This window comes from Leopardus geoffroyi, chromosome A3, assembly GCF_018350155.1.
Source record: "Leopardus geoffroyi isolate Oge1 chromosome A3, O.geoffroyi_Oge1_pat1.0, whole genome shotgun sequence".
Classification (NCBI taxonomy): domain Eukaryota; kingdom Metazoa; phylum Chordata; class Mammalia; order Carnivora; family Felidae; genus Leopardus; species Leopardus geoffroyi.
In genome coordinates, this window is record NC_059336.1 from 99,932,755 (window position 1) to 99,959,275 (window position 26,521).

General features: G+C 48.6%; 1 protein-coding gene across 4 annotated transcripts in view; it reads left to right on the top strand.

The window, feature by feature from the left end:
* Positions 1 to 26,521, top strand: part of TCF7L1 (transcription factor 7 like 1) — a 160,280-nt gene that overhangs the window by 93,428 nt on the left and 40,331 nt on the right. For 2 of the 4 annotated variants that reach the window (XM_045446675.1, XM_045446676.1), the window contains exon 4: positions 5,818 to 5,937. The exons of the other annotated variants lie outside the window; for them this stretch is intronic. In XM_045446675.1, coding sequence (XP_045302631.1) covers positions 5,818 to 5,937 — 120 coding nt within the window. The remainder of the gene's footprint in view (positions 1 to 5,817; positions 5,938 to 26,521) is intronic. 4 annotated transcript variants of the gene reach the window in all.

Below are 26,521 nucleotides of genomic sequence, written 5' to 3' on the forward strand. Positions count from 1 at the left end.
GCCAAGATGACTTTAGCAACGCTGAAGTGATTCCTCAGCTCAGGCCCCTCTGTGTCAGCAAGTATTTTAGTCCCCGTGACACTTGCTGCACATAAGCAGGTTTCTTCTGGGCTCCATCCTTTGCTCTGAGCTAACTTGGGTCATCATGGTTGTCCTGGGCCCCTTGAAGACATCATAGACAGAATCAGGTCTGTCATTCCCAGGATTCCTGGCAGAGGGGTCTCTGACCTGGGTCAGACCCTGAGGGCTCCCCTCCTAGGGGTGTGTGTCTGGTTTGGATGGCATGAACATGCTACTGTGTCCCTGGTGCCCAGACGGAGGATTTCAAGAGAAGGTGTGTCAAGAGACTGGCAGGTGCTGGGCTTGTCAGGTTTCCAGCTAGAGCCACCCCGTAAGACAAGTCAGGTAATCTCTTGGAAAGGAAAATTTTTCCTTCTGTAAGTGGAAAAGGAAAATGACCCTTGGTTCCTACAGTACAGATTCCTTACTGAGGGTCGTTGATGGTATGTATCTATCCCTAGGACAGTGTGTCATCCAGGGGCAAGTGGGAACACAAGAGCTAACAAGAACCGGAGTCTGAGTTCCTTGAAGGAAGTTAGTCAGAATGCAAAGTGACAGTTCCTCTTTTAGAGACAGAAGTCTCAAAACGTCCATGACTTTCCAGGAATTGTGGAGTGAGAGGGTTGGAAGGAGAACAGGGGACACTGGCCGTGATTGAGATTTCCCAACGCTTTGTTCCCTAAACCTGTCAACCATCATGGAGGTGTCAAAGCACCAGCTTCATCCTATATGTTATTTTTCGGACCTGAAGTCACTGTCGTGAGTTCTTTTATTAGGACTCTGATCTTGTATAATCCACATTACTTGGGGATACCACCATTACTACCGTAGGCTAATAAAGTAATGCTTTCTGTGTCTGCTTCCTCCCATCTTGCCTGACGTATGGTTGAGGAGGTCATTCTTTGAGGTAAAGTCTTAGGATGGAGAAGCCTAAAATACTTTCAGGGTCTTTAGTTACAGTTCTCAGATATTGATTAGAATTGGATAGTTTGTCAAGTGGAGATTTTTCTTTTTTTTTAATTTCCTGCAACTTGCCGCCAATACTTGGTCAAGCCTTGGACTCTACCATAGCCAAATCAAGGATGGGATGCCCATCCCTAGTTCCTGGTTGGAACCGTGTTCACCTGGAGGTCTGCAGTATGGCCACCTCTCAGTTCCTTATGTGATGGGGCTTTCATGGTGTGGAACAGCTGCTCTGTCTTGGGCTGCAGAAAGTCTGCGTGCACCCTGTGTAGGCACCCACAAGACCATTTGCTGAAAGCAGTTTAACGCTCTTTGCCATCCCCCGAAAGTACAATTATCAGCGTATGGACTATTTACAGGAGATCGGGTTGGGTTAGCATTCCCATTGCCCCAAGTTGTAGGGAGCCGGAAATACACATGCATTAACCCTGGGCCGGGGGTGGCGGGGAGAAATGAAAGTCCCTTCATTCTGCAGCTGTGTAAACAGTCCAGGGGGAGACAGCCTGCAGCTAAGGATAATGGGGAGGAAGGAGGGGTGCCGTGTGCAGGGGCTGACCAATCAGGGGGCCTCCATGGGGGCCCTCCAGGACTCTGAGCATGATGGGGGAGGGGCTGGCACCATCAGGAGGCATGGGGGGTGCACAAGCTCCCAGATTTTTCACACGCAGAAGGCATACTCATGAAAGTAGGGGTGATGCTAAGCGACGAAAAGTGTAAACAGTCTGGACCTACCTGACTGAAGGAAAGTGGAATGAGAGGAAGGTGATGCGGGAAGCCTGGGGAAGGGGGTGGCCTTCCAGATGAGTGCCTCTTCCCCCTGGACAGGCACTGCACCCCTGGGGGCAACATGAGGAGAGGCTCTCCTTGACTCAGGAGTGGGACATGAACCCCATTCACAGAGTCCCTAAGCCGGTGGGGAGGAAAGGCCAGCACACCACCCTTTGTGTCCCAGGAGGAGTTTTGGAGGAAGAGGCAGAGAGCACCTGCGGTGGGAGGAGGGCCGAGGAGGCTTAGCTGGGGTATGTCTTCTAGATACTTAGGGAAGGGCCAGAGCAAACCGGCTAGAAATGGCAGCAACGGAGGGAGGAGACAGTGAAGCCAGACCCCAGGTGGAACCCCAGCCCTCACCAGGCCCTGCGTGCTCCCGGCTCCTCCATTTCCTCTGACACACAAGTAACTGTGGCAGCTCCCAGGGCGGCAAGTTAGGTGCAGCCGCTGTCCTGCAAACGGGGTCGCCACGCACTGCAGGGGCCACCGCTTGGGTTCCTTCATTCACTCTTCATTCCAGCACTCATTTACAGATTGCCTTCTGCGTGCCAGTCCCTGTCCCAGGATCCGAGGTCAGGGCAGAAAAGCAGACAGTCCAGGGGCTGTGCTAGTGGGCCAGGGGCTACTTTCAACGGGAGGACTTTGCAGTGCCTATTTGGAGGTGCGTGCAACCTCCCTGCTCTACTGGCCCAGTAGGCAGGCCAAGGACCCCTTGCCACTCCGGTGCAGGCTCCCATCCAGGCAGGCACTGGGGCCCCGGCCCTCCCTCGCGTCCTTGTACCCATTCCCCCTGCTGCCATGATGGCTGGAGCCCTGCTCTGCCATGGACACAGCTGGACAGGCAGATTCTGCCCCTCCTTTCCGGGCACAGGGCAGACCAGTTTTTCTCTTTATGCAAAGCTCTTCCCAGTTCCTCAGGAACTCTGTGACCCCAAATGCAGTGGAGCAGTGGTTAGCCCAGGTCCGTCCCTGGCCCTCTGGATGACTTTGCATCGATCCCTCTAGGGCAACACTATCCAATAACAATATAACTTGAGCCGTAGAGGTAATTTAAAATTTTCTAGTAGCCTCCTTAAAAAAAAAATTAAAAGGAAACTACTAAATTTTTATTTTAAAAAACTTTTTTAAGTTTGTTTGTTTTGAGAAAGGGAGGAACAAAGAGAGAGAGAGAGAGAGAGAGAGAGAGAGAGAATCCCAGGCAGGCACTGCAGTCAGAGAAGAGCTTGATTCAGGGCTCGAACCCACGAACTGTGAGGTCATGGCCGGAGCCGAAATCAAGAGCGGGACGCTCAACTGACTGAGCCACCCAGACACCCACCCCCTAAATTATTCCAGTTCATTTACAATATTATCATTTCAACATATAATCAATATAAAAATAATTACTAAGGTCATTCATGTTCGTTTTCCGTACGGTGTCTTTGATGTGTGTTTTACGTGTACCACACATCATTTTTTTTTTTTTTTAATTTTTTTTTTTCAACGTTTTTTTGGGGACGGAGAGAGACAGAGCATGAACAGGGGAGGGGCAGAGAGAGGGAGACACAGAATCGGAAACAGGCTCCAGGCTCTGAGCCATCAGCCCAGCGCCTGACGCGGGGCTCGAACTCACGGACCGCGAGATCATGACCTGGCTGAAGTCGGACGCTTAACCGACTGCGCCACCCAGGCGCCCCCCACACATCATTTTAAGTGCTGCAGTCACACGCGGCTTCCTGGGACAGCTCCGGGAGACTGCCTTTCCTCATGGGCAGGATGGAGGGGATGCTGTCCCTTCACCTCCTCCCCTCTTGAATACAAACGAGTGGGAGAGTGGGAGCATTAGGAGGCAGCGGAGATGTAGGATGTTATAACCTTTAGGCTGTCATCCCTGAAGGTGTGAATGGGAAAACCCAAAGGACTGATGTGGGAATTTCCCTCCTGATGGTGACAGTCACCATGTCACAAATGAGAGAGATAACTGAGAAACCCATATGGACAATTAAAGCCATAAATGGCCTAAAATGGTGCATATGCTTATGGGCTAAGTTATTCAGGGGCAGAATTTAATGTCTCGCTGAAATTTGAGAAAGTAATCTTGCAGGTTAAAAAAAAAGGAGAGAGGGAAATGTGTTTTTTCCCTAAACCACGGTAACTGTAAAAACGTGTGACGCTTTCTGTTAAGTTGTATTTTAATAGAAATATTAAGTCTGTGGCTTTTGTTTTTGTTTTCAAGGAAATGGAGAAAGGAAGGAAACTGGAAGGTTTAGATTCGTTATGCTAGCTTTGGATTCTGCAAAATCAGGAAATCAGAAAGTACAAGTTCTCAGAGCAGTGACATTTAACTCCATGGGGAAGGGCACACCCAAGGTCACCCTTTTAAAGGGTTTGTCTTCCTTTTCAACGTTTTTATACAGCATGCCCTTTGGAGCTCAGCATTTTCCAGTGTGGGAACAGAAGTGGGAACACTAGGGTTTTCTCATCTGACTCAGAGTGCCCCATCGTCAGTGCCTTCTACGTGATAGCACTGAATAGAAATTTGTTGACAGACTCACAGACTGTGGCTTGAGGAGGACACCCGGCGGATTGGATGCATTTTTAAGCAGTCCTAGTTCCTGTGAGATAATTCAGGCCCCCAGGTATATTTTTAAATTTGTTGGTGACTTTAGAAACTTTTAAAATAAATTAAATATAGGCACTGTTTATTTTTAGTATTTTAACTAAACTCTCTATTAGGACTTTATTTGGGCTTTAGGACCTGGACAACTACCTGGCTCTAGGAATAGCTTGTTTCTGTTTCTCTGTAAATATTCCTTTTCAAGTTTCTTTTTGCTTTCTTTCTTTTTTATGGCGAGGAAAGTTTTCGAATTATGCAGAGTCTAAAAACATCAAGCTATAAGAAGGTGATGAAACTTCTTCCACTGTCTGGATCAGTTCAAATCCAACTAAGCATTTACCTACAGGACCCCAGCAGGAGGGAGACTTACATGTTACCCAACAGGCCTTCCCCATCTCTGATCCTTTATGCTCCCTTAATCTGATCCCTTAATGCTCCCATGGGTGCTGTGAGGTTGGTAGCCTTATGGCTGCTGGCTTCCCTGGGGCATTCCTCCTAGCCCAGGGCTACCAACGGCCAACGTGGAACCCATGTCAGATAAAGCCCCAACCCAGTAAAATGCCAACGTCCAGCCAAATCCACACCTGTCCATTTGTGAACACATAGCACTCAAGAGTTTCCTCCCCTTCTTTTTCTGTGCAACGCCTCAAATAATGGCAAGAATGGTCCTACGCTGCCTTGAGGAGTTTTTAGCTTCACTTCCTCATCCAAACCTGACACCGCGGCCATTATGACAATATGACCTCTGAAGCTGCACTCTGTCAGCTCCACATCTACTCTTACTCTAGGGGGCAGTCACTGAGGTATGTCTCCTGCCTTCCTCCTCCCCAAATGGAGCTCTCCAGATGGCTCTCCGTTGCCATTTGTGGTGAGTGGGAAGGCCAGCACTGGTCCCCAGTCTCATGCTACTTGAAGACATTTCCCCCTGAGCCTTTTGCTCGTGGGACCTACTCAGGTTTCTCCTTTTCTGTGCGGGATGTGTTGCTTGCATTTTTTCTCTTTGCGAATTTCTTCTTTTTTTTTTTTTTTTAATGTTTTATTTATTTTTGAGAGAGAGAGAGAGAGCACAAGCGACAAGCGGGAGGGGGAGTTGTCAGAGAGAGTGGGGAACAGAAGATTGAACGCGGGCTCTGCGCTGGCAGTGGTGAGCCTGATGCGGGGCTCGAACTTATAAACCGGGGGATCATGACCAAGCCGAAGTCCGACGCTTAACCGACTGAGCCACCCAGGCGCCCCCTCTTTGCAAATTTCTAGTTTTCTGTCTCCTTCAAGAAATCTTCCCGAACACTCCTCTCTCCCTTCTTTCTCTGCCTCTCTATTGTTAGAAGCAGCTATTTTGCCTCAGACTTCCCCGGTATGCTGCTGCATTTTTTAAAAAAACTCTTGAATGAAAGGGCATGGATTTTTTTTTTTTTCCTTTCCCCATTTAGATTACAGACCTCTCGAGTGGAGCCTCCTACAAGTCTTACAGACCTCAATGCAGCCAAGTGTCAGCACGCAGTAGTTATTCAACAATGAGTAACTTGAATTGGCTTCCACTTGAACCTCAGGTACCTTGGTTAACATGTGCAAGACTGGTATGCACTCAGCTGAAGCTTTTCCACCCTCAGTGTTTTTGTCATTTATTAATAATCATTTGGCATGGTGCTTCAAAAGAACTAATTCCAGAACGTGTTATGGCTACGGCTTGGCGTCATTACGTGCTTGAGATTCCCATGCTGTCTTTATGTGTTTTGATGAGAAGGGAGTACCGTGGTGTCTCCAGCTATCATTCAGAGGCGTGGACAAAACATGTGGCAATTTTAGCTTATTTCCAGGAATGGTGAAGCCAAATGGAGGCTTTTCAATAACTCAGATAGAGCTTCCACACTTAGTTTTGAGTCCCTAAGGAGCCATTTTGTACCTCACTCGTGAGGAGGCATTATAGGACATCTGTACTGGGTTGGAGGGGAAAGGGACTGTGGGACATGCCCAGTGACGCTACATGGGGAATCTGTGTGTACCCACTATTTACAGGGGATCCATATTTTCGAAACTAAATAGCCCGTTTCTCCTGTGAAACCACTGTCTGTGTCTGAACAGCACAAGAGGCACTGGAAGGTCAGCAAGGAAAGAGAGGGAGCAAAACGGGGGCGAGATGCCTGGACTGTGAGGTGGGGAGATGAGAGTCACCTGGCTAAAGAGGCAGTCCCAAGGCAGGGGTCTGGGGGTCCAAGAGAACAGGATTCTTGTTCAGTGTGAAAGGTGAGCCAGGGTTTTTGGTTCACTCATTCATTCAGTAGGTATATTCTGAGCCACCCCCTCTATATGCCCTGCTCTATATGAGGAGTCAAGTATGCGTATTTTGACACACAAGATACATGGTGCCTGTTCTCATGGGCAGTGCCAGCTAGCAGATTGGCCTTTAGAGTCAGACCCCTGCCGTCATGGACCACACGGTGAACAGCACCCCCTGGAGGTGTGAGACGTGGTGGGCAGAGGGTTCAGGATCCAGCCCCAGGGAAAGAACTAATGAGAAGGCAAACTGGAGTCCCAGCCCCCTAGTGAGGGTTCAGGGGGAAGCCACCCGTTAGTTCATTTGTTCGTTCATTCTTCTAACAACTATTTATTGAAGGCCTTCCCGGGGGCGTGACTTTTCAGTAAGGACTGAAAAGAGCCAACTGTCTAGCCACACAGGGAAAGAACATTCCAGGGAGAGGGGATGGTGAATGTGCAGGTCCTCAGGCAGGATCATGACGGGCTTGTTTGAGGAAGCAAGGGAAGCAGTGTGGCCGCAGCAGAGTGCACAGGGGTCGGCGGGGGTGCATTGAAGGCGGTGTAGTCAGAAAGGGAACTGAGGGCCAGTCGTGGGATTTTATAGGACACGGTGAGGACTTGGGTCATTTGCTTTGAGCCAGATGTGAAGCGTTAGAGGTGTGAGCACAGTGGTGAGGTGATCTCATCGATGTTTTAACGGAGCTCCCAGGCTGCTGTGATAAAAGTAGACTGAAGGGGGAGGTAAGTGTAATTAGCAGGTCAGGGTAGTTCAGATGGTGGCAGTAGAGATGGGAGTGGGAAGAGTTGTCCGACTGCGGATGCATTTTGAAAGAGAAGTGAAGCAGGATTTTCTTGCTGAGGAAGAAAAGAGTCAAGAATACCTCCTGAGCAACAAACAGGAAGGGTGGAAATGCCGTTAACCAAAACGGGGAAGCCAGGGACCAGCAGATCTGGGAGCAGGGGGATAACCAGGAGCTCTGTTTGGGACATGTTGCTTTTGAGCATTTTGGTCATCCAGTGGGGAAGGTGATGGGCAGTGGGTGAGTGAGTCTAGATTTCAGGGAGGAGGTCTGCCTGGGTGAAAGAGACTTTAGGGTCGTCAGCAAATCGATGGCACCAAAAGCGTGAGACTGGAGGAGATCCCTGGGGGTTGGGGGCTGAGTCCTGGGCACCACAGCTTTCACACACTGGAGAGGAGAGCAGGAACTGGTGACGGAGATTGAGAAGGAGCAGCCAGAGAGATAGGAGGATCAGAGACCTGGGGATCTGGGGACCTGGAGCCAAGGAAGAGAGTGAGTATATGAAAGAAGAGGGAGGGATCACCTGAGTCAGGTGCTGCTAAGAACCAAGTAAGGTGAGAGTTTGACCAAGGGGAGTCATTGCTATCCTCAAAAGAGCTATGGCAATGGAGTTCCCAAGATGTTCTAGGCACTCTGCAGGGTAGCAGGACAGATTCCAGAGCAGGGAATCAAGGCAGATACTGGGCAAAGCAGGCCCCTCTCCAAAATTCCAGGCATGCCGGGCCACTTAGGAGCCTCAGGAGAGTCCTTGGAACTCTGCACTGCAGGTTCCTGTGGCGAACAGGGTTGAGGCTCACTAGGGCCCAGGACTGGTTTCGGAGCATGAGACCTACGGGTTCCTCCTCAGAGTGCAAGGTGAAGGCAGGCCTCCTTCACCAGGCCTGTTACCATTCCTTCTGCCATCTTAGGTGGGGCAAGTGGGTGAAGAGACTTGCGCTGGCCACAGTGCAGACACAGAGCCCTGGACTGGCAACTAGCAACCATATGATGTAACCTTGAGCTCCGAGATCAGGCCCAAGACCTCTGTTTGTCATATAGAAACTGTTAGGGGGGTGCCTGGGTGGCTCGTTCGGTTAAGCATCCAACTTCGGCTCAGGTCATGATCTCACAGTCCGTGGGTTCGAGCCCCGCGTCGAGCTCTGTGCTGACAGCTCAGAGCCTGGTGCCTACTTCTGTGTCTCCGTCTGATGCCTGCTTTTGTGTCTCCATCTCTCTTTGCCCCTCCCCCCCCACTCTCTCTCTCTCAAAAATAAATAATAAACATTAAAAAAATTAAAGAAAAAGAAACTGTTAGAGGATGGCCTTGCCCCACGTGGGTATCAAGTGACTGGCCAGCTGTCCTTCCCACAAGACTGTCTGCATCTAAATGGCAGCCAGGTGTTCCTTCTGACTAGTGGCTTAGGGCAGAACCGTCCACATCCAGTGCTGACTCCATGCAATGGTGTTATTTATTGCTGCCGCTCGTGGTGGAGGCTGGCGTGGTTCTGGTCTCCAGATGTAACAGAGCCATCTCGAGAGCTTAAATCATACATCGGAAAGGAATTGATGACGGACATCTCAACACAAGTTGAGTGGGGTGGAGTCATACCTTCCAATTACGCACAAGCTTCACAGGCTTAAAGGAACCTTAAGCTGCTCTCAAAGGAAACCCAATTAGATCAAAATGGATTTAATTGCTTAATGAATTCTGAATGTGTTAAAATGTAAAGGCAAACCTGTTTGGGGGCCAGAGAGGGGAAAGTACTACGATTGTCACATGCCTTTTTGTGACAGTGAAGAAGGAAGCTCACCCCTTAACACACCCAGCCTCTCACCCACGGATGTCCCAAATTATATCATATATGCTTGGGTTATTGGCTGATTGACAGACCTAGGGACTAACATCCATTATCTCATTTGAGCCTCAACATAGTTCTAAGAATTAAGTGAAGCTGGTGTAATCACTCCTGTTTAATAGGCGATGAGCTGAGGCTTATCGGGGTGACAGAATTGCCCCTGGCAGGACCAGGCTGTCAACCCAGGTCTCCTGATTTCCACATCTGTCCGCTGCCTGGTGGGGGAGGGGATGTGGAAGTAGCCCCCTTGACAAGTGTAGTCACGGATATTGCCACCGGCATTTATTAATAACAGATGGGCCAAGGATTCAGCAGAACTGCAATTCTAACGACTCCCAAGCATTTAACTCTCACGACATTTTTAATCTCGTGAAATTATGCCAGCAAGTCCTTATCTGATACGTGCATCCCAAGAAGGGTTTCCTGTGCATCAGCTTGGTAGATGAGGATGACTAATAACCTTCCTTCCCTCTCGGACACTTGTAGGACCAGACCTTGTCACCACAGGTCCTGGCTACTCTCACCTGTTCTCAGTAAAGTGCGAATGCCAACAACTTTCAATGAGGTGTAAGCCATTTGAGTGGGAGGATTTCATAGCTATTTTCTTCATAACTGAGACAGTTAATTGATTATGCTATCACTGAGTTCTGTTTGCCCCTACCGGGGCTGCATCCCTACAGGGGCCCCTTCTGTCTTTATGCAGATGCTTGAGCAAGTACACAGACACCATATTCCTGGAGAAAATGATGAAAGTGAACAAAGCTTCCTGGGACCTTGTCTCCCCAAAGACGGCCAAATTCACACAATACCTATTGTTATTATAGTATATTACATATTACATATATTCTGGTATAAGTAGTTTGTTACCAATGTGTAGTAATATTACCATTGTTATTAATAGCCTCTCCCTCCTACACACACATTCATTCCTATACATCCTATTTCAGAAGATTTGTCTTTTTATTTCTTTTTAAAAGCTTATATACTTGGAGCATTTTACTTAAGAGTGAAAACAGGTATAGGAGACTGGAAAGCAACAACAAAGCTCCAGTTTAGTCTTTAAATTCCAGTGCCTTATTAGAAGAAATCTCTTCCAATGATGAGACCGTTTTTTTTTTTCCTGTGCCAATGTGAATATTTTGAGAAACTTCGGATCAAACCTATTCAGATATTTTGTATTTAATTTGCAAAACTTAAACAAATGGACCTTTCCAATTCCATTGTTTCAGGATTCACAGGAAAAAACTAAAATAAAATCCAGTCTCCTTTTCAAGCAGCTAAATTTAAGTTTAAGCCAAAATTGTGAGGGTTTGAAAATCGGCTTTAAATTTAGAGCAAGCCCATGGTGAGGTTGTTCATGTGTCCTATGGCTCTGTAGAATTAGGCATTAATGTTGCAGCTGGATTCTATTCCTTTGTGAACATGCAAATTAACATCTTCAGTGGCTCCCTCCGCCTGCATACTTCTATACCAGGCTCCAAATGTGTTATTTGTTATTAAAATCACCATATTTATGTGTGGGGGTTTGCGGTGACTTCCCCAGATGCGCTGACCCTAATTGTAACCATACAGGTTATTCAAACATACTTGGTTATTTAAAACAGAAGAGAATCTAGGCCAGCGTGCGCTGTTGAGTGAAATGCAGAAGTGGAAGGAAGCTTTGTGGCACACTGCATTCAGTGCTGTTATGCTCTAAGAATGTGCCTTCCTCTGTTGGTTACATGAATGTGTAATTGACCTGGATCTTTCCAGGTGACTTATTCTTAAACCAGGAGTCATAATATAGTTACAAATCTTTAGGCTTTACTAATATTTGTTTTTTGTGAACGGAAAGTCTTGGGAACCTGCTAACTGGTTCCTGCAGTATGGAGGACAGGTGTTCCCCAAATGGGACTTCGGGGGAGTCTATGGGGTTTAATAACAAACAGTTGCCTGGTTATCTGGACTGTTGCTTGTCAAACTTGCAGGTGCGTGGGAACCACCTGAGGAGCTTGCTGAAATGCAGATTTCGATTCCCTAGGGCAGGAGAGGACCTGAGACTCTGCATTGCTAACGTACTCCCAGGTGCCGCTGTCGCTGCTTTGTGGAGCACACTTTGGGAAGCAAGGCCCTGGAGCCAAGCAAATAGGATCCAGTTTCCTAACTAGGGAGGGTCAGGCCCCCAAAAGACTGTTTCCATTGGTCCTAGATTTTTCTAGCCTCCTCCTCCAGCTCACACACATTTACATTTGCAGAAGAGAAAATGGTGAACATCTGACATTTGTTGAACTAATTCTGATCGTTCTGGGGCCCTTTGGGAATTGAGGAAAGAGGAGCATCTCAGCCAATCCCCAATCCCCACCCCCAAAACCATCAAGATTGTGAGCATTGTGCTTGTATTTTTCCAAAAATGTGCATGATCATGGCGGATCCACCCACTCTGGCCTTATGATAACAGAGGCCACTCAGCCAAAAGTGAGTGATTGGCCCAGAATAAACCCACCCAGGGTGGCAGTCAGTTCTTACTGCCCTGTTTAGACCTGGCCTGAGGATTGACATTTCCTTTTACTGTCTCAAGTGAGAACTATCCTGGGCTTCTTCCAGCAACCCGTGTCTCCTCCCAGACTCTGCAATCCTGTGGGCGCTCCATAAATATTTGTTGACTGACTTGACTCATTCCCTGGACAAAAAAAAAAAAAAAAAAAAAAAAAAAAAAAAAGAGGAAGTAGGGAAAAGGGGAGTGGACTTGATTTTCTATCTCTCCTAAGTATCATAAGGAAAGGCCCAGCCTAATGTCTGATTGTTCGCAGGATATAACTATTTTCATCGTATGAAGCAGCATTAAGACATTTAATTTTGGTTATTCATTAATTGTAGTTTCTTTCTTTGGATGCTGAAGGCAGAAAGCTGTTCCCTCCAGAATTTCCAACTGGGAATCCAGGAGAATCAGCCACTATGCCTGCATGACTGCTGGGAAAAAGTGGCCCCTCTCTGTCCCGTGATGTGCCCTGTTTCTTGTGCAGTTACCCTTGCAAGGGTGAGCAGAGGCTCTTTGGGGTGTTCGACATCCAGCTTCTTGCTGGTTTAAGGGCTGGGTTTTTCCCTGGTTGGTTTGCTGTGAGAATCTAAGGATGTATTTGTTCTCTCATAATTGTACACTGTGCCTCCTTCCTTTTCTCCCCTCCAGAAGTGGAAGGGGGTTCCCTGGCTTTGACAGAGTATGCCAGGAGAAGGGGGTTTGTTACAAGGAGCCCATGTAAAAACCCCTCTTCCTTAAGCTGGCCTGAACTGCCACTTAACAGTGTTCCCTGGGGTCTCTAGAACCCTCCTCAGAGTTTACGTAATTTTTGTCACTTCCAAGAACCCTTCCTGAAACAAAGCTTCCATGAAATGATTTGCTCCTGAGTCTGAACTCTGGTGGAGTGTTTTCTTCAGTGTTTTGCACATGGGCCTCCACCCAGGCCTTTTCAGAGGACAGTAGGAAACTCACGGGGTGGGGAAGAGCCCTCAGTTTCCTCAACTGTGAAAAGGAGATGATAATAGTTCTCTTGGGTATGAGGATTAAGTGAGTTTGCATGTGTAAAGACAGGGCAGTGCTAGACAGAGGAGAAAGTTAAATGTTACTGTTGTTTTTATGTGGTGGAACGTGTCCTGATGTGTAGTGTTCATCAATTTCCCGTTTTCCATGGTGTAAACACCCCCACCGTGACCAATTTCGAGCTATGGCGGCAGCGCTGAACAAAGTTAGGAACCGCTAATATACCAGTGCTGGCTGTCTCTAGCCCACCTTCAGGAGACGTCTGTGATAGCGGGGAGGCTGTCTCCCCCTACCTCACAGAGGAACTAGTAATTGGGCCTTTTTAAAAAGAACTCAGTGAGAAGATCCTAAACATAGACTGGTTCAAAATTAGGACTTTTAATAAACCCGTGTAATTTGTATTACACTGTTTTGTACAAGCCCCCAAGTTGTGTTGTCCCCTCCAAGGGAAATCCTCAATGCAGGGAATCAGGCACGTCTAGGGAACAGATAAAGAACCTTTGAGGGGCACCTGATTGGCTGTGTTAAGCTTCTGACTCTTAATTTCGGCTCAGGTCATGACCTCACGGTTTGTGGGTTCGAGCCCTGCTCTAGGTTCCATTCTGCGAATGGAGCCTGCTTGGGATGCTCCTCACTCCCCACCCTCCCCTGATTGTGCTTTCTCTCTCTCTCTCAAAATAAATAAACATTAAGGAAAAAAAAGAATTATTGAAAGAGTTTTCGGGAAAAGGAAAGTAGAAACAAGAGGCTCCGGAGGATAGTTTGAGTTCCGACTGAGCAACGGGAAGGGGGTAAAGAAATAACGAACAGCCCGATTCTCAAGAGCAGCTAAATTAGGGACCAAATGCCAAGAACATGGCCTGAGGCCACCGGTAGGGGGAGAGAGCTCAACCAGCCTCACTGCAGGAGTGAGACAGATGTTAGTTAGCATCAGGGTCCTGCTTTGTGTGTAGGAGGTTGGTGTGGTTTGTTTGTTTTGGGGTTTTGGTCTAATTTAACAATTTAGGAGTGGAAAGAAAAATTAAGCAATTATCATGCTGCCTGAATAATGTTTTGAAATAACCAAGAATAGGTCAGTGTATCAAGTGGGTAGGTCATTGCCCCCCTTAATGACCCATATCTGGGTATTGTCTAGAGGGATAACCAGTACTGTTCTCCGTACACAAAGAGAGGTCTTGTAGGAAAGAAATAAAAAGCCTCTGCATTTTACTGTGCACAGTATATAATATAAACAGTGGGTGCTTAATACATGATTGTTTCAGTAAAGGCTTTTTTAGCAGCTGTACTCAATGAGGGGCGGGACCTGCCTAAGGTCACACAGCCGGTTGGGTGAAGTGACCAAGCCCAAGTCTCTGGGCCCGGCCTCAGCACTTCATAAGGGGCCAGCCAGGCAGAAGGGTTAATGAGGAGAGGATCAGACAACAGCTGTGTGTTAGATCCCCCTCCCTCACGTCTAAGATCACTCTTGTGAGTCTCTGCTTCTTGACGGCTCCCTGTTTCAGAAAATGTCACGATAAGGTGCTATGTTCTGCTACTCCTTAAACCAGCTGACCGTTTCTCATTCTCATTCAGATTGCATTTGAGAGAGACTCTGGCAGCTTCCCTGTTGGAGATGTTGTGTACGTGTTCGGAGGGGAAAGGGAGGGAGAAACAGGAAGGCTGAAGAGGTAGGTATAACAGAATGGACTGAGGGACCACATGGTCACCCAGGAGCACCCAGGAGCCCCAGGTCTGTCCTCCCACAACACATACAGATTCCCCTGCACCTCTGGCTTCCCAGTGGTTCTCAGCTGAGAAACACTCAATCCTTCTGTTGAGGCTGTAGCCACGGACCTGAACTGGCAGCTGTGGGGACTGGCCCCTGAACGGTGTCAGGACTCGTAGACAATTCGCATACGCTATTGCAGGCAGTTAAACCCTTTTCATGACGTGAAGACAGCTCTCCCGCACACACACAAATGCTTGTGTGCTCCCGGTCTCCTTCCCGTTACACCTTAATCCCAGCCTCAGTGTGGCGCCTTGGCACGAACCTTCCAAAAGAGGCCCATACCACGTACTTCTCTTCCCTGGGAGCGTGGGGAGTCCCTGGCTCCAGGGAGCGATAGGCTGAACCGAACCAAGAGGAAGAAGTCCATGGAAGAGTGTTGTGTGTAATGGAGAGGAGTTCCAGAAACATCTGCATACAAACAGTGTCATCTGAATAAGCGTGTGGTTCCTGAGCAGCCCACACCAGAAGCTCCGCCCGGAACCCTGGGCCTTTGCCCAGGCCCACCCCTACCTGGGGAGCCCTAGCCTGGACTCAGCCGCTCGTACCCAGCTTCATGGTGAGGCTCGTCCCAGAGCTTAGTCCCACCGCTCTTGGGGCCCAAAGTGCAGGCTAACCTTCTAGGGTTGAAGAGATGAGAGCCCAAGGGAGCAGTACTTTCTGATTTTAAAACCTCAGAAAACGTAAAAACTTGATCTTCATCACATAACTATAGGAAATTAAGGCTGGGGAAACAGCACAGCAGTTTTTCATAAGGCCTAAAATTAGAGCTACGCCACCCCCCAAGAGAGATCATAACTGTCATGGCCTGGAAGGGGTGGTCCCTGACCTCATGACCAATTTCCTTAAAAACAAGGTAGGACGTATGGACAGTGCAGTGAGACTGTTGAACAGCACACTCTGAGCCTGTGTCACATTGAGTATAAACATGAGGGATCGTGTTTCCAAAGAAGAATCAGAAGGCCCCCGAAACCGCAGGGGTTTGAGATTACTCATTGTGTGGCAGACATACGGTGTAGTGTTTCATTAAAAAAAAAAAAAAAAAAAAAAGCGGGGGAGGGGGGGTGTTGGTGGTCATTTTCATGAGGAGTTTGGCACCAGGTCAGAAATGTAATTCCTGTTTTACCATTGTTCCTGAGGACAGAAACGGAACCTACTTAAGATGGGTGGGAGGCTGGTTTGCGCTGTCACTGGACCCACCTGGTGTGGCATCCATGCTTTGTCCTGTGTTGGTGAGTTCATGTGGAAAATCAGTGCACATACCAACCAAGTTCCTATGGATTGCCAGCATTGGGTTGAGCATCACAGGAGATTCAAAGATAAGACCGTGACTTACTCCGTGGGGGAGCTTTCTGTCTGCCAGGCCAATATCAAGGGAACTAGACTAGTAGCTGAACTGACTGTCGGGCAGAGAAAAGTCAGTGTCTCAAGAGAGACATCTCTGAAAGGAGGAGTGTTAGGGGCACCTGGGTGGCTCAGTCAGTTGAGCATCCGACTTTGGCTCAGGTCATGATCTTGCAGTTTGTGAGTACAAGCCCCACGTCGGGCTCTGTGCTGACAGCTCAGAGCCTGGAGCCTGCTTCAGATTCTGTGTCTCCCTTTCTCTCTGCTCCTCCTCTACTCATGCTCTGTCTCTCAAAAATAAATAAACATTTTTTAAAAATTTTTTTAAAAAAAGGAGGGGTGTTAGACCATCTCTACTGCCTTAAGAAATGTCCTCTTTTTATTACCATTGTAAGGGCCTACCTAGTCCAGTCCCTATACTTGCTAAACATTAACTCAGTTAAACCTCAATACAGCCTTATGAACTAAGTAATACTAATACCTTTTTAACAAGTGGGAACCGAGACTCAAAAAGGGTAACTTTTTTTTTTTTTTTTTTTAAGTAGTCTCCACACCACGGCTCGTACTGTATTCACAACCCTGAGATCAGACTTGCATGCTCTACTCCCTGAGCCAGCCAAGCGCCCCGATGGGGTAACTTTAGATCGAGGTAACACAACTAATAAGAAGTATGGTCAGGATTCAGTCCTAGCTAGGCCAGACCCTTCTGTAGTCTATGACCTTCTGGGGTTTGGGGCAGGGAATAGCAGTAAGAGCCCTTGAGTCTTTGGGACAGTTTAGACATTAGAAACACTAGGTCCAGCAAAGGGCAGAAAGCCCCACTGAGCACAGGGCAGTGGGATGAGTTTGTGCGCTAGGCACTAGATCCAGCACGTCGTTCATCAGGAGGCCGAACCCTCTGGATACTCTTCAGTGTCAACTCTTCTCTCAAGGCAGCTAGTCCTAGCTGTCCACACCTCTGTTGGAGTCCTTCCTTATATTGATAGGACCCCTCCCCCTCCACATCCCCCAAACCACAATCCCTCTTCTCCCTCTCAGTCCCTCTTCTCTTGAGCTACAAGAAAACTTTCTGGTTTTTATTTGAGGTTGTTGGTTTGTTTTTGTTTTTATTTTTAGTGTTTATTCATTTTTGAGAGAGAGAGAGACAGAGCACGAGCAGGGAGAGGCAGAGAGAGAAGGAGACACAGAATCCGAAGCAGGCTCCAGGCTCCAAGCTGTCAGCACGGACCCCAGCCTGGGCCTTGAACTCACAAATTGTGAGATCATGACCTGAGCCAAATGACCATGACTGGATGCTTAACTGACTGAGCCACCCAGGCGCCCCTTGAGGTTGTTCTTATATCATCTCGTTGGAGATCATCATTTGTAGATTTGCTGCCACTGCAGACCGTAAGCCCTGCTCAAATCTCCTCTGCAGCAATGACCGTGAAGAGATTCCCTTAACAGCACAGGGGCCCCCGGGGTGCTGTCTGGAAACACAGTTAATTCAGACTTGGAGTGGGTGTCAGTGTAAACAAGGAGGCTTCTGAATAATAAAACCTTTCTGAAGGAGCACAGGTAGGTTGCATCTGAACTTCACCAGGAATTAAAGCCAGCCTGGCCAAGGCTGTCTGAGCAAAGACCTGTGTGTGTCCATTACAGGTCAGCTGTGTAGTCGCCCGCATCTGGAATGCACAGCCTTGTAAATATCCCCGTTGCAGTCTTTGTTGGCTTAATTTGTCCTATATGTAAAGAAAGGGTTTGCCCAGTAAAGGTAAACTCTAGCACCCCACCCAACCCACACTCTAATGAGTTTTGCTTGTGTAAACCGTATTAATTGTGGTTGTTGCTTTTTAATTGTCCTTAAGTTTCTTGGATATTAACTGCCTCAGGGCTGGAACTCTGGTTTCTGTTTCCACTGGGGACTTTATTCCCAGCCCTGCCCCCAATAGCCTTACCAGTTTGCATCCTGCCCCCACCCACTCCCTGTTTGGTATTAGTTCTGTGAATAAAATGAGGATCAGAGAAATGGTCTTATCGGCCCAGACTAGGAGGGAAAAACAGGAGGGGAAACCAGAAAGTTTTCTTGTAGCTCAAGAGAAGAGGGACTGAGAGGGAGAAGAGGGATTGTGGTTTGGGGGATGTGGAGGGGGAGGGGTCCTATCAATATAAGGAAGGACTCCAACAGAGGTGTGGACAGCTAGGACTAGCTGCCTTGAGAGAAGAGTTGACACTGAAGAGTATCCAGAGGGTTCGGCCTCCTGATGAACGTGCTGTATCTAGTGCCTAGCGCACAAACTTGGTCCTCGACCCAGAGCTTGTTAGAAATGCAGCATCTAAGGCCCCATCCCAGACCTCTTGACTCAGAATCTGCATTTTCACAAGATCCAGGCTGATTCATACGAACATTCGCTTTGAGAGGCTCTGTTTTAGGACAAAGTTGCATTAGAATCACCTGGAGGAAATTTGTAAAATACTAATGCCCAGGCCTTTATCCTGCAGCCCAGCTGGGGCTGAGAAGGCAGTGGTTTAGGATGTTAAAGGGCCATTTCCATACCAGATACTTCCTGTTCTCTCCTCTTCCCCTTCTGACCTGCTGCTGCCTTTCCAGGTTCATGCACATGCGTGTACACCTGCACACGAGGGTAAGAAAATGGCATCGACGCAGAGTCACATCTGAAAGTTGCTTCAGTCAGGACTTGCCAAGAGAACCGGCAGCTTTCCCAGGAAGCCTCAGGGTCAGGGCCAGAGGCATCTGTGTCCTGCTGTATCCCCTGAGAGCTCAGTTTTACCTGGAGAAAGGAGGAAATCTAACTTGAGGGGCTGGGTCTGCCAGGCCTGCCCAAAGGCACCCCATCCTAGCATGTTAGCCCCTGATCCCTGCAGGCCTGAATGCAGTCACTGCAGGGCCGTGACATCCAGATTCGACCCAGTGGGGATCCTTTCCCCATTCCTTAGGCCCTTGCTAGGGAAGCGCACTCAGCCCTCAGTAGTCCTGCATGGGGAAGAGTCTGGGAGCCCCTGCCCTTGTGGGCAGTGATTGACTGGGCCTGGCGCCTGGAGCCTTTGTCTGAGCCCCTTGCATCCCTCCCCGGAGACCATTGTCTGGGTTGGTGGGTGTTAATCCACAGCCCCTGAGCCGCTGCCTGGCAAATGGGAGGTTAATGTGCAAACAGCAGGGAGCATTGTCAGCAAGTGAAGCTGGACAGCAAGTAGGAGGGAAATAGTTAAAATCCTATTCATGGTCTAGGAGTGGAGGGAGGGGTGGGCTCAGGAGCAGGCCCAGGCCTTGTGCTAATCTTGCTGGAATGTAACCAGTTTGGGCAGTTTCTGGCTTCGGTGTGCCCCTGCCTCAGGAGCTGGGCGTCGCTACAGTCCTCTACCTTGTGTAGTCCCAGCAGCCCAGGCACCTGAAGGTCACTCTTTATTTGAGCCAGCCAATCTTTAGGGGGTCGGAATTAGTTTAAATTGAGAGAATGGAGAGAGCTCCCTGCAACCCTAACTTGGCCCGCAGCACTCCTCATGGGGAAGCGTACTATCCGCAGCAGGAGTGGGGGTGCAAATCTACAGGCCCTTTATCTGTTGCAGGAATTGGATGGGGGTAGGGGGTGGGCAGAAGAGAATGTTTGAGGAGAAAGACCCCAAACCTGTTTGGTCAGGCTGCCTCTCTGCCTGAAGGCCTGGGAATGCTGAGGGGGAAGCCCCAGCTTCCGGACACACAGAATTGTAACAGTGGGGCCTTGTGTGCCTATGGGAGTTACTAGTAGAGGGGGTCAAAAGGGGGGTCAGCTCACATGTCCTGTATTAATGCTTCACAAAGAGAATGTGTTCATGTGTCACATCTTCAATTTATAATCAATTTTTAAAACGTTCTCTATCTTGGAGCGCCTGGCTAGCTCATACATTAGAGTATGGAACTCTTGATCTCCAGGTTGGGAGTTCGAGCCCCGCGTTGGGCATAGAGTTTTTTTTTAAAGAGTCTGTATCTTGGTCTGGGTGGTAGTTAAGTAATACGTACGTATTAAAAGTTTACTGGGCTATGTACAGGATTTGTGTACTTCTATATAAATTTTATACCTCCATTTAAAATTTTTTTTTTAATGCTTATTTTTGAGAGAGAGGGAGACACAGAATCTGAAGCAGGCTCCAGGCTCTGAACTGTCAGCACAGAGCCCGACACGGTGCTTGAAACCGTGGGTCATGACCTGAGCTGAAGTCGGACGCTTAACTGACTGAGCCACCCAGGCACCCCAAAAAGTGTTTTGTTTTTTTTTTAATCAAAATTTTAAAAAGAAAGAAAAAAGATTCCCTTCCAGCCCTTCAAGGCCTGGCCTGTGGGCCTCTCTGACTGCCCTGGGTGGCATGGGTATCCGAGCTCCTGCCCTGTTGTTTGGAAACAGAATGAAGTCGCCCTCAGCCAGACTCTGGGGCTTCCCCACCGCCATGGGCCACTTTGCTCTTGGGATTTGGAGGAAACACCAAAGGCAGCAGCTATAGGAAACAGCTCCCAGGGCCCTGCTTGGAGTGAGGTCACCTTCCCAGCCACACATGCCCTGGCCACCTGCCCAGCCCCAAGTGGCTTCCCCCGGAGCTGGAGCCTGCTGTGCAGTGGGAATGGCTCTCGGCAGGCAGGACAAACCCTGGATTCCTCCTCGGCTGCTGTCCCCCAGCAAATCACCATTGGGAAGATCTGACATAATGAATTTCATGGTTCCTTCTGCCTCTGATTCCATGATTCACGATCAGGAAATATTTTCCTGAGAATTTTTCAGCCACGAGACTCAGTAGGCCTTGGTTAAATTAAAACCTCTCTAATCTCAGTTTCCTCATATGTGAAATGGGAACAATAACACCGAGCTCATAGGCTTGACAAGAAGATTAAGTGAAAACTAATCGCATGTTGTATTCATCATCTGGGATAAAGGTTAGCCTCCAGCATCATCGTATTCAAAGCCACACGACACTGTGCCTCACAGCCTGGGGGACCCAGTCCTTCTCTGTACACAGTGGCCCCCTTAGGCCTGAGCTAGAGGAGCCTCTGCATGGACCCCCGCTTTACCAAGCCGGCTCTTTCACCCTCCTTCTTCCCTTCCCCTCAGACTAGAGCATCCATGGGGCCCAGAAGCCGAGAAGTGGGATTTTGAGACTGCCTCTGGTCCATCCTGCTGGGTGTGAGCTGAGCCCCTGGTGTGCACATCCTAGACTGAGGGGGGGCCTAGGGGCTCTTTGTTTGTCTGGGGCTGAGGTGTCCTGGGCATTCCCATGTGTGGTCCCAAGACCTTATGATACAGGATGGAACTGAGGACAGGGCAGAAAGGAGAGGGTGCCAGGTCAGACTATCCCACCGACACCACTTTCTGGTCTGGAACTCGGAACTCTAGGAATTCTTAATTTGAGACTAGGGGCTCAATACACTGGGAAGGTATTTGTCAAGGTAGGAAGGTAGAATGCGTGTAAAATTTTGTTAGCTTGAGCTATGACTTTTATTTATTTAAGTTTATTTTATTTTATTGAGAGCACAAGCTTGAGTGAGCACGAGTTGGGGAGGGGCAGAGATAGAGGGAGAGAGAGAGAATCCCAAGCAGACTCTGTGCTATCAGTGCAGAATCTGACGTGGGGCTCAGTCCCATGAACTGGGAGATCATGACCTGTGCTGAAATTGAGTTGGACACTTAACCAACTGAGCCACCCAGACACCCCTATAACTTTTAAATATGTCAGCATATGGGCTTCCATCTATATCTTGTCCTGGGCCTCACAGATTGTAGGGGTGGGCCACCCTGTGTGCCTGCCCGTCTTTTCCCAAAGAGTAACGACCACTGACCTGGGAGACTTCCTCCATATTGTCTTTAGGAACACATTGCCCTAGATCCTTTCGGTTCAGAACTTTTGCTTATTTATTAATACATTAGTCTAGAATAGAGCCCTGCTCTGTGTAAATTGTCCAGGTGGCAATTTGATCTCCATTCTTCAAAGTCTAGGTCACATCCTACCTCTTAGCCCTTCACTACCCACTAGCACACTCCATAGCATTCATCACTTGGGGCGCAAGTCCTCTCTTCCCTACTGGGCTGTGGCCCCCTCCCAAACCACATTGGCTTTGTGTCCCCCACATCACCTCGCACAGGGCTTGAGCACGCTAGATGCACAGCGAGTATTTGTGGAATGAGGGGTGAGCTCACTGCAGACTAATTAGTGTCCTGTGGGCCTGTGTTGATTTTCCTGAACTGCTGTGTCAGTCAGGGTCCGCCCCCCCCTGCCCTCCCCCCCCACTCCTTTCCATGTAAACCTTTTCAGGGCCTGAAGAAAATTAGGCAGCCAGCCTCTAACAAGCCCAGCAAACCCCACGCTCATTTTTATTATCTTTGGGGTGGGTTTGCTTGGGAATTTGTAGAAAAACTTGTGTTTGCTGCTGCAAGGTGAATTTTTTGCATTCATGTATTCTTTCAGTGGTTTGGCCCCATGAAGCAGAAGGCCAGCCTGAGGGGAAATTGTGAAAGAATCCCAGTTTGTCTGTGGTGGTAGGAATTAAACAGCTTCTCTAGGCCTTGCCCTCAAACTTCAGCCCAGTTTACTATTGAAAATTGCGTCTCAAGGGGGTAAAGAGAGCCGTGGGATAATGGAGACTAAAGATTTGTGAGCTTTAGCCATTTTGTTTTCTTTTTTCCTTGGACAATAATCTTTTGGGGGGGGGGGAAACTTGGATGGAGACCCTTAGAACCACACAATTTTTCAAGATGAATCCAAGCCTCGAGTCGAGGCTTGATTCATTCTTTCTGAACAATGGACAGGCGGTGTGGGATGTTGACCGGGGATGAAAGGGGAGGGCAGAGAGTGCCCCTGAGCACCGCACGCGCCGTGGGGGGAGCGTGAGGGAGGGGGCTCACAGAGGACCAGTGCACCCCTGCAGACCTCTCAGGGCTCACCCAAATGGCAGGATTATCTCGCTTCTCCACTCTGGGACCACACCTGGAACTAAGACGTCCCCGGAGGGCAGGCCTTGCAAACTCACCCTCGTTCATTAAGGCCATCACTGCTCTGTCCACAGTGTGATAATAGCATAAACAAGAAGAAATGATGGTAATGGCTAATGACTCTCTAGATAATGGCTAATGACTCTCTAGTGCTTACGAGGAATCAGCACTGCCGTGTGCAGTAGCCTGGAATTTAAACAGAAGAGAGATTGATGTTTCTGATTCGTCATTTTTTTGTTAAAGCTTATTTATTTATTTTGAGAGAGAGAATGTGTGTGAGCAGGGGAGGAGCAGGGAGGGGGAGAGAGAGAGAGAGAGAGAATCCCAAGCAGGCTCTGCACTGTCAGCACGGAGCCTGACACAGGGCTCGAACTCATGAACCATGAGATCATGACCTGAGCCAAAACTGAGAATCTGATGCTCAACCCACTGAGCCACCCAGACGCCCCCTGATTCATCATTTAAAGAAACCTTGTCTCTGAAGTTCAGATTAGGGCCTGGCCGTTTGTTAACACCTGTTTGAAAGACGCTTTAGTGGTCATGTAACAAACAGATGCAAATAATGTGCTGTGTGATCTGTTCCACAGATACAGATGTAAAAGCAATAATCATCTGTCTTGCCTTCAGGAGGCTCAGGATCACCTCAGCCTTTGCTGGGTAGAACAAGTCCATCCAAATGGCAGGCCGTCCTCCATGCTAAGGATGTAGAAGTAGTTCTGCTGGGATTTGGGGGTTTTATTGTAATTTCTGCGCCTTTGCTCACCCTCAGTTATCACATCTACTGTGACAGGCCCCCAACAGGTCTGCTGAGATCTTCCCTGCCAATAACCTTTCTGCCATTTCTAATCAGTCTCTTTGTGGTTTACTTTTACAGTTACTGTGTAGTAGCTGAACATACACTCGAGAGCATTATTTTGGTTTTCAACTACTTACAGAATTATTTCTGGGGTGTGTGTGTGTTTTCCAAAGCCAACGCTTATAAAGTTTACTTCTAATAATATCAGTAGAATTGTTTAAGCCCCTAAAACCCACCATAAAAGCGAACTGTAATACCAGAAGGCCCTCAGGCGAACCCTCTGGATTCCCCACGCCTGTGGCCACTCAGTGCAAAGCATTAAAGCCAAGAGCATGTTCTGTGCGTTTGTGATTATGGAGCACATGAGCTTGGGCCACAGAGCCAACCTGCTGAAGAGTCTGCCATTGATACCTCCCTGGTTGGTACGAGAGGACGTTGTAAAGTGGGGGACAAATGACTCCACCGGTACCCATGTGTCTTGACAGCGGTCCTAAGTACCGGAAGATAGGCCTTGGCCGTAACCAAAAAGCAGCCTAAGCGATCAGGGCGAGTAGAAGCGGTTGTCGTCAAACCTAAGAAGGCTGTGCTGTGGGCTCAGGACTTCCTCTCCTAAGCCACTCCATCCGTTCCCCTGGGCCTCCAACGAGCCGCATGGAGGGAGGGAGAAAGCAGTCCACAGGGTCAGAAGCTGTGGCTTGGAAGACCTTGTGTGCCTCGGTCTCCGGTACAGATGCAGGTGGTTCCAGGACACTTCCCTCAAGGACTTGTTAAAGGTCCAGGCTCAAAGTCTCCCAGAAAGGTTTTTTCCCCCAAGATGTTGCCAAAAGCAACAGAGAACAAACTGCAGAAGAATACATGGGTGACACGTGGCCACCCTAGGGTTTCCCAGGGACCCTGAAAGCAGAGAGCAGGAGTATGGAGATCGTGTCTGAGGCTGTCCTTGAGCAAGTCCTCTGGCAGGTTCCCTTTGGATACCCCTTGGGGACTGAGGAGTGGCCTAATCACTTGCTACTGCTGTGGCTTCGGATACCCTGCCCTTGCCCTGGATCTCCAGAAATAGCAGAGGCCGCTATAAGGGTCTTAGCGTCTGTCTCTCTTATGCACACTGTGATGGCTGTACAGCCTCCAGATGCACCTGGGGAGAGCGGAGGCCCCTTAGGACTGCCTGGCCAGCATGGGCCACGAGCCAAAGGTGCCCAGGATGGTGTTCCAGCCCTGGGCAGAAGCAGCCTTTTGCCAAAAGCTCAGAGGTGTGAACAGTGAGACACTCAGAATAATGTGGGGTGACTGGCACGTGGAGGGAGGGTTTTATTGGCGGCTGGGGGCAGGTGGCTGGAGATGGCAAGAGCAGGCCAGGGCCTTAATGCCCACTGAGCAGGCAGGTTTTGTTCTGCAAGCATTGGGGAGCCACCAGAGCTTTTGATGACACCATCAGTAGCATGAAGGATGGGCTGGACTGAGGAAGGGTTGAGGTAGGAGGTCAGTTAAGGGTCTCTGTAGAGGTCCAGCAATGAGGAGAACAGACTAGGGCAGCGATTTGAGATATGAGTCAGAGTTAGGATGACAGGCCTTGGTTCCTCCATCAGATTTGAAGGTGAGGGAAGGAAAGAAGAAACCAAAACTATCCCCAGGTTTTGTAGAATAGTCAGGGTGACCATATTCATGGTCTACATTGGTTGTCTGATATATTAGGGTTCTCCAGAGAAACAGAACCAATAAGGTGTGTGTGTGTGTGTGTGTGTGTGTGTGTGTGTGTGTGGACACATGATTATGGAGGCGGGTGAGTCAACAAGCTGGAGAACCAGGAGAGCCAGTGCTGTTGTTTCCATGCAAAGGCTGACAGACGCAAGCCCCCAGAAGAGCTGTTGTTTCATTCTGAGTCCAAAGTCAGGAAGAAAGCCCGGGTTCCACTCCAAAGGTCATCCGGCAGGAAGGATTTTTCTCACTGGCCTTTTTGTTCTATTCAGGCCTTCAACTGATTGGATAGGGCCCACCTAATTGAGGGAAGGCAATCTGCTCTACTCAGATCTACCAATTCAAATGTTAATCTCATCCCCAAACACCCAGAATAATAATGTTGAGCAAATATTTGGGAATCCAATGCCCTAGGCAAGTTGACACTTAAAATTAACCATCACATCCAATATAATTGTTAAAAGTGTTCCCTTTCACTTGCAAAAGAATGCTGCTATGTAGGATATTAGGAAACTGGAGCGGTGCTGGGTTTTGATGAGTATGTGTGGGATGGGGCTGCCTGTGGCAAGATGTAGAGGAGGCAGCTGGAAATGAGGGGCAAGGGGTTCAGGAGAAACATGGAGGGTAACCACAGGCATGAGAGTGATCACCATGTGGCTGCTGACCAGCCCAGGGGGTGGGCGAGAGAACACCAGTGGTAGGAGGGGGAAGTATAAAAACTAGCAGAAAGGGGGGAGGGCAGAATGTAAGGGTTTGTGAGGGAAGACACCTGAGACACGACATTGGATTTGGTTAAAAGGCCAGCGGCAACCTTAACAACAGTAGTGTCAATGTTATGGAAGCCAGATTGCACTGGCCCAAGGAGTCAGAAGGAGTGGAAGGGACAAGAGTTCAGTGTCTTTGGTTTTTATAAGAAGACTATAGGGAAGAGGGGCGCCTGGGTGGCTCAGTCGGTTAAGCATCTGACTTCGGCTCAGGTCATGATCTCGCAGTCCGTGAGTTCGAGCCCCGCGTCGGGCTCTGTACTGACAGCTCAGAGCCTGGAGCCTGTTTCAGATTCTGTGTCTTCCTCTCTCTCTGACCCTCCCCCATTCATGCTGTCTCTCCCTGTCTCAAAAATACAATAAACGTAAAAAAAAAATTAAACAAACAAAAAAAAGACTATAGGGAAGA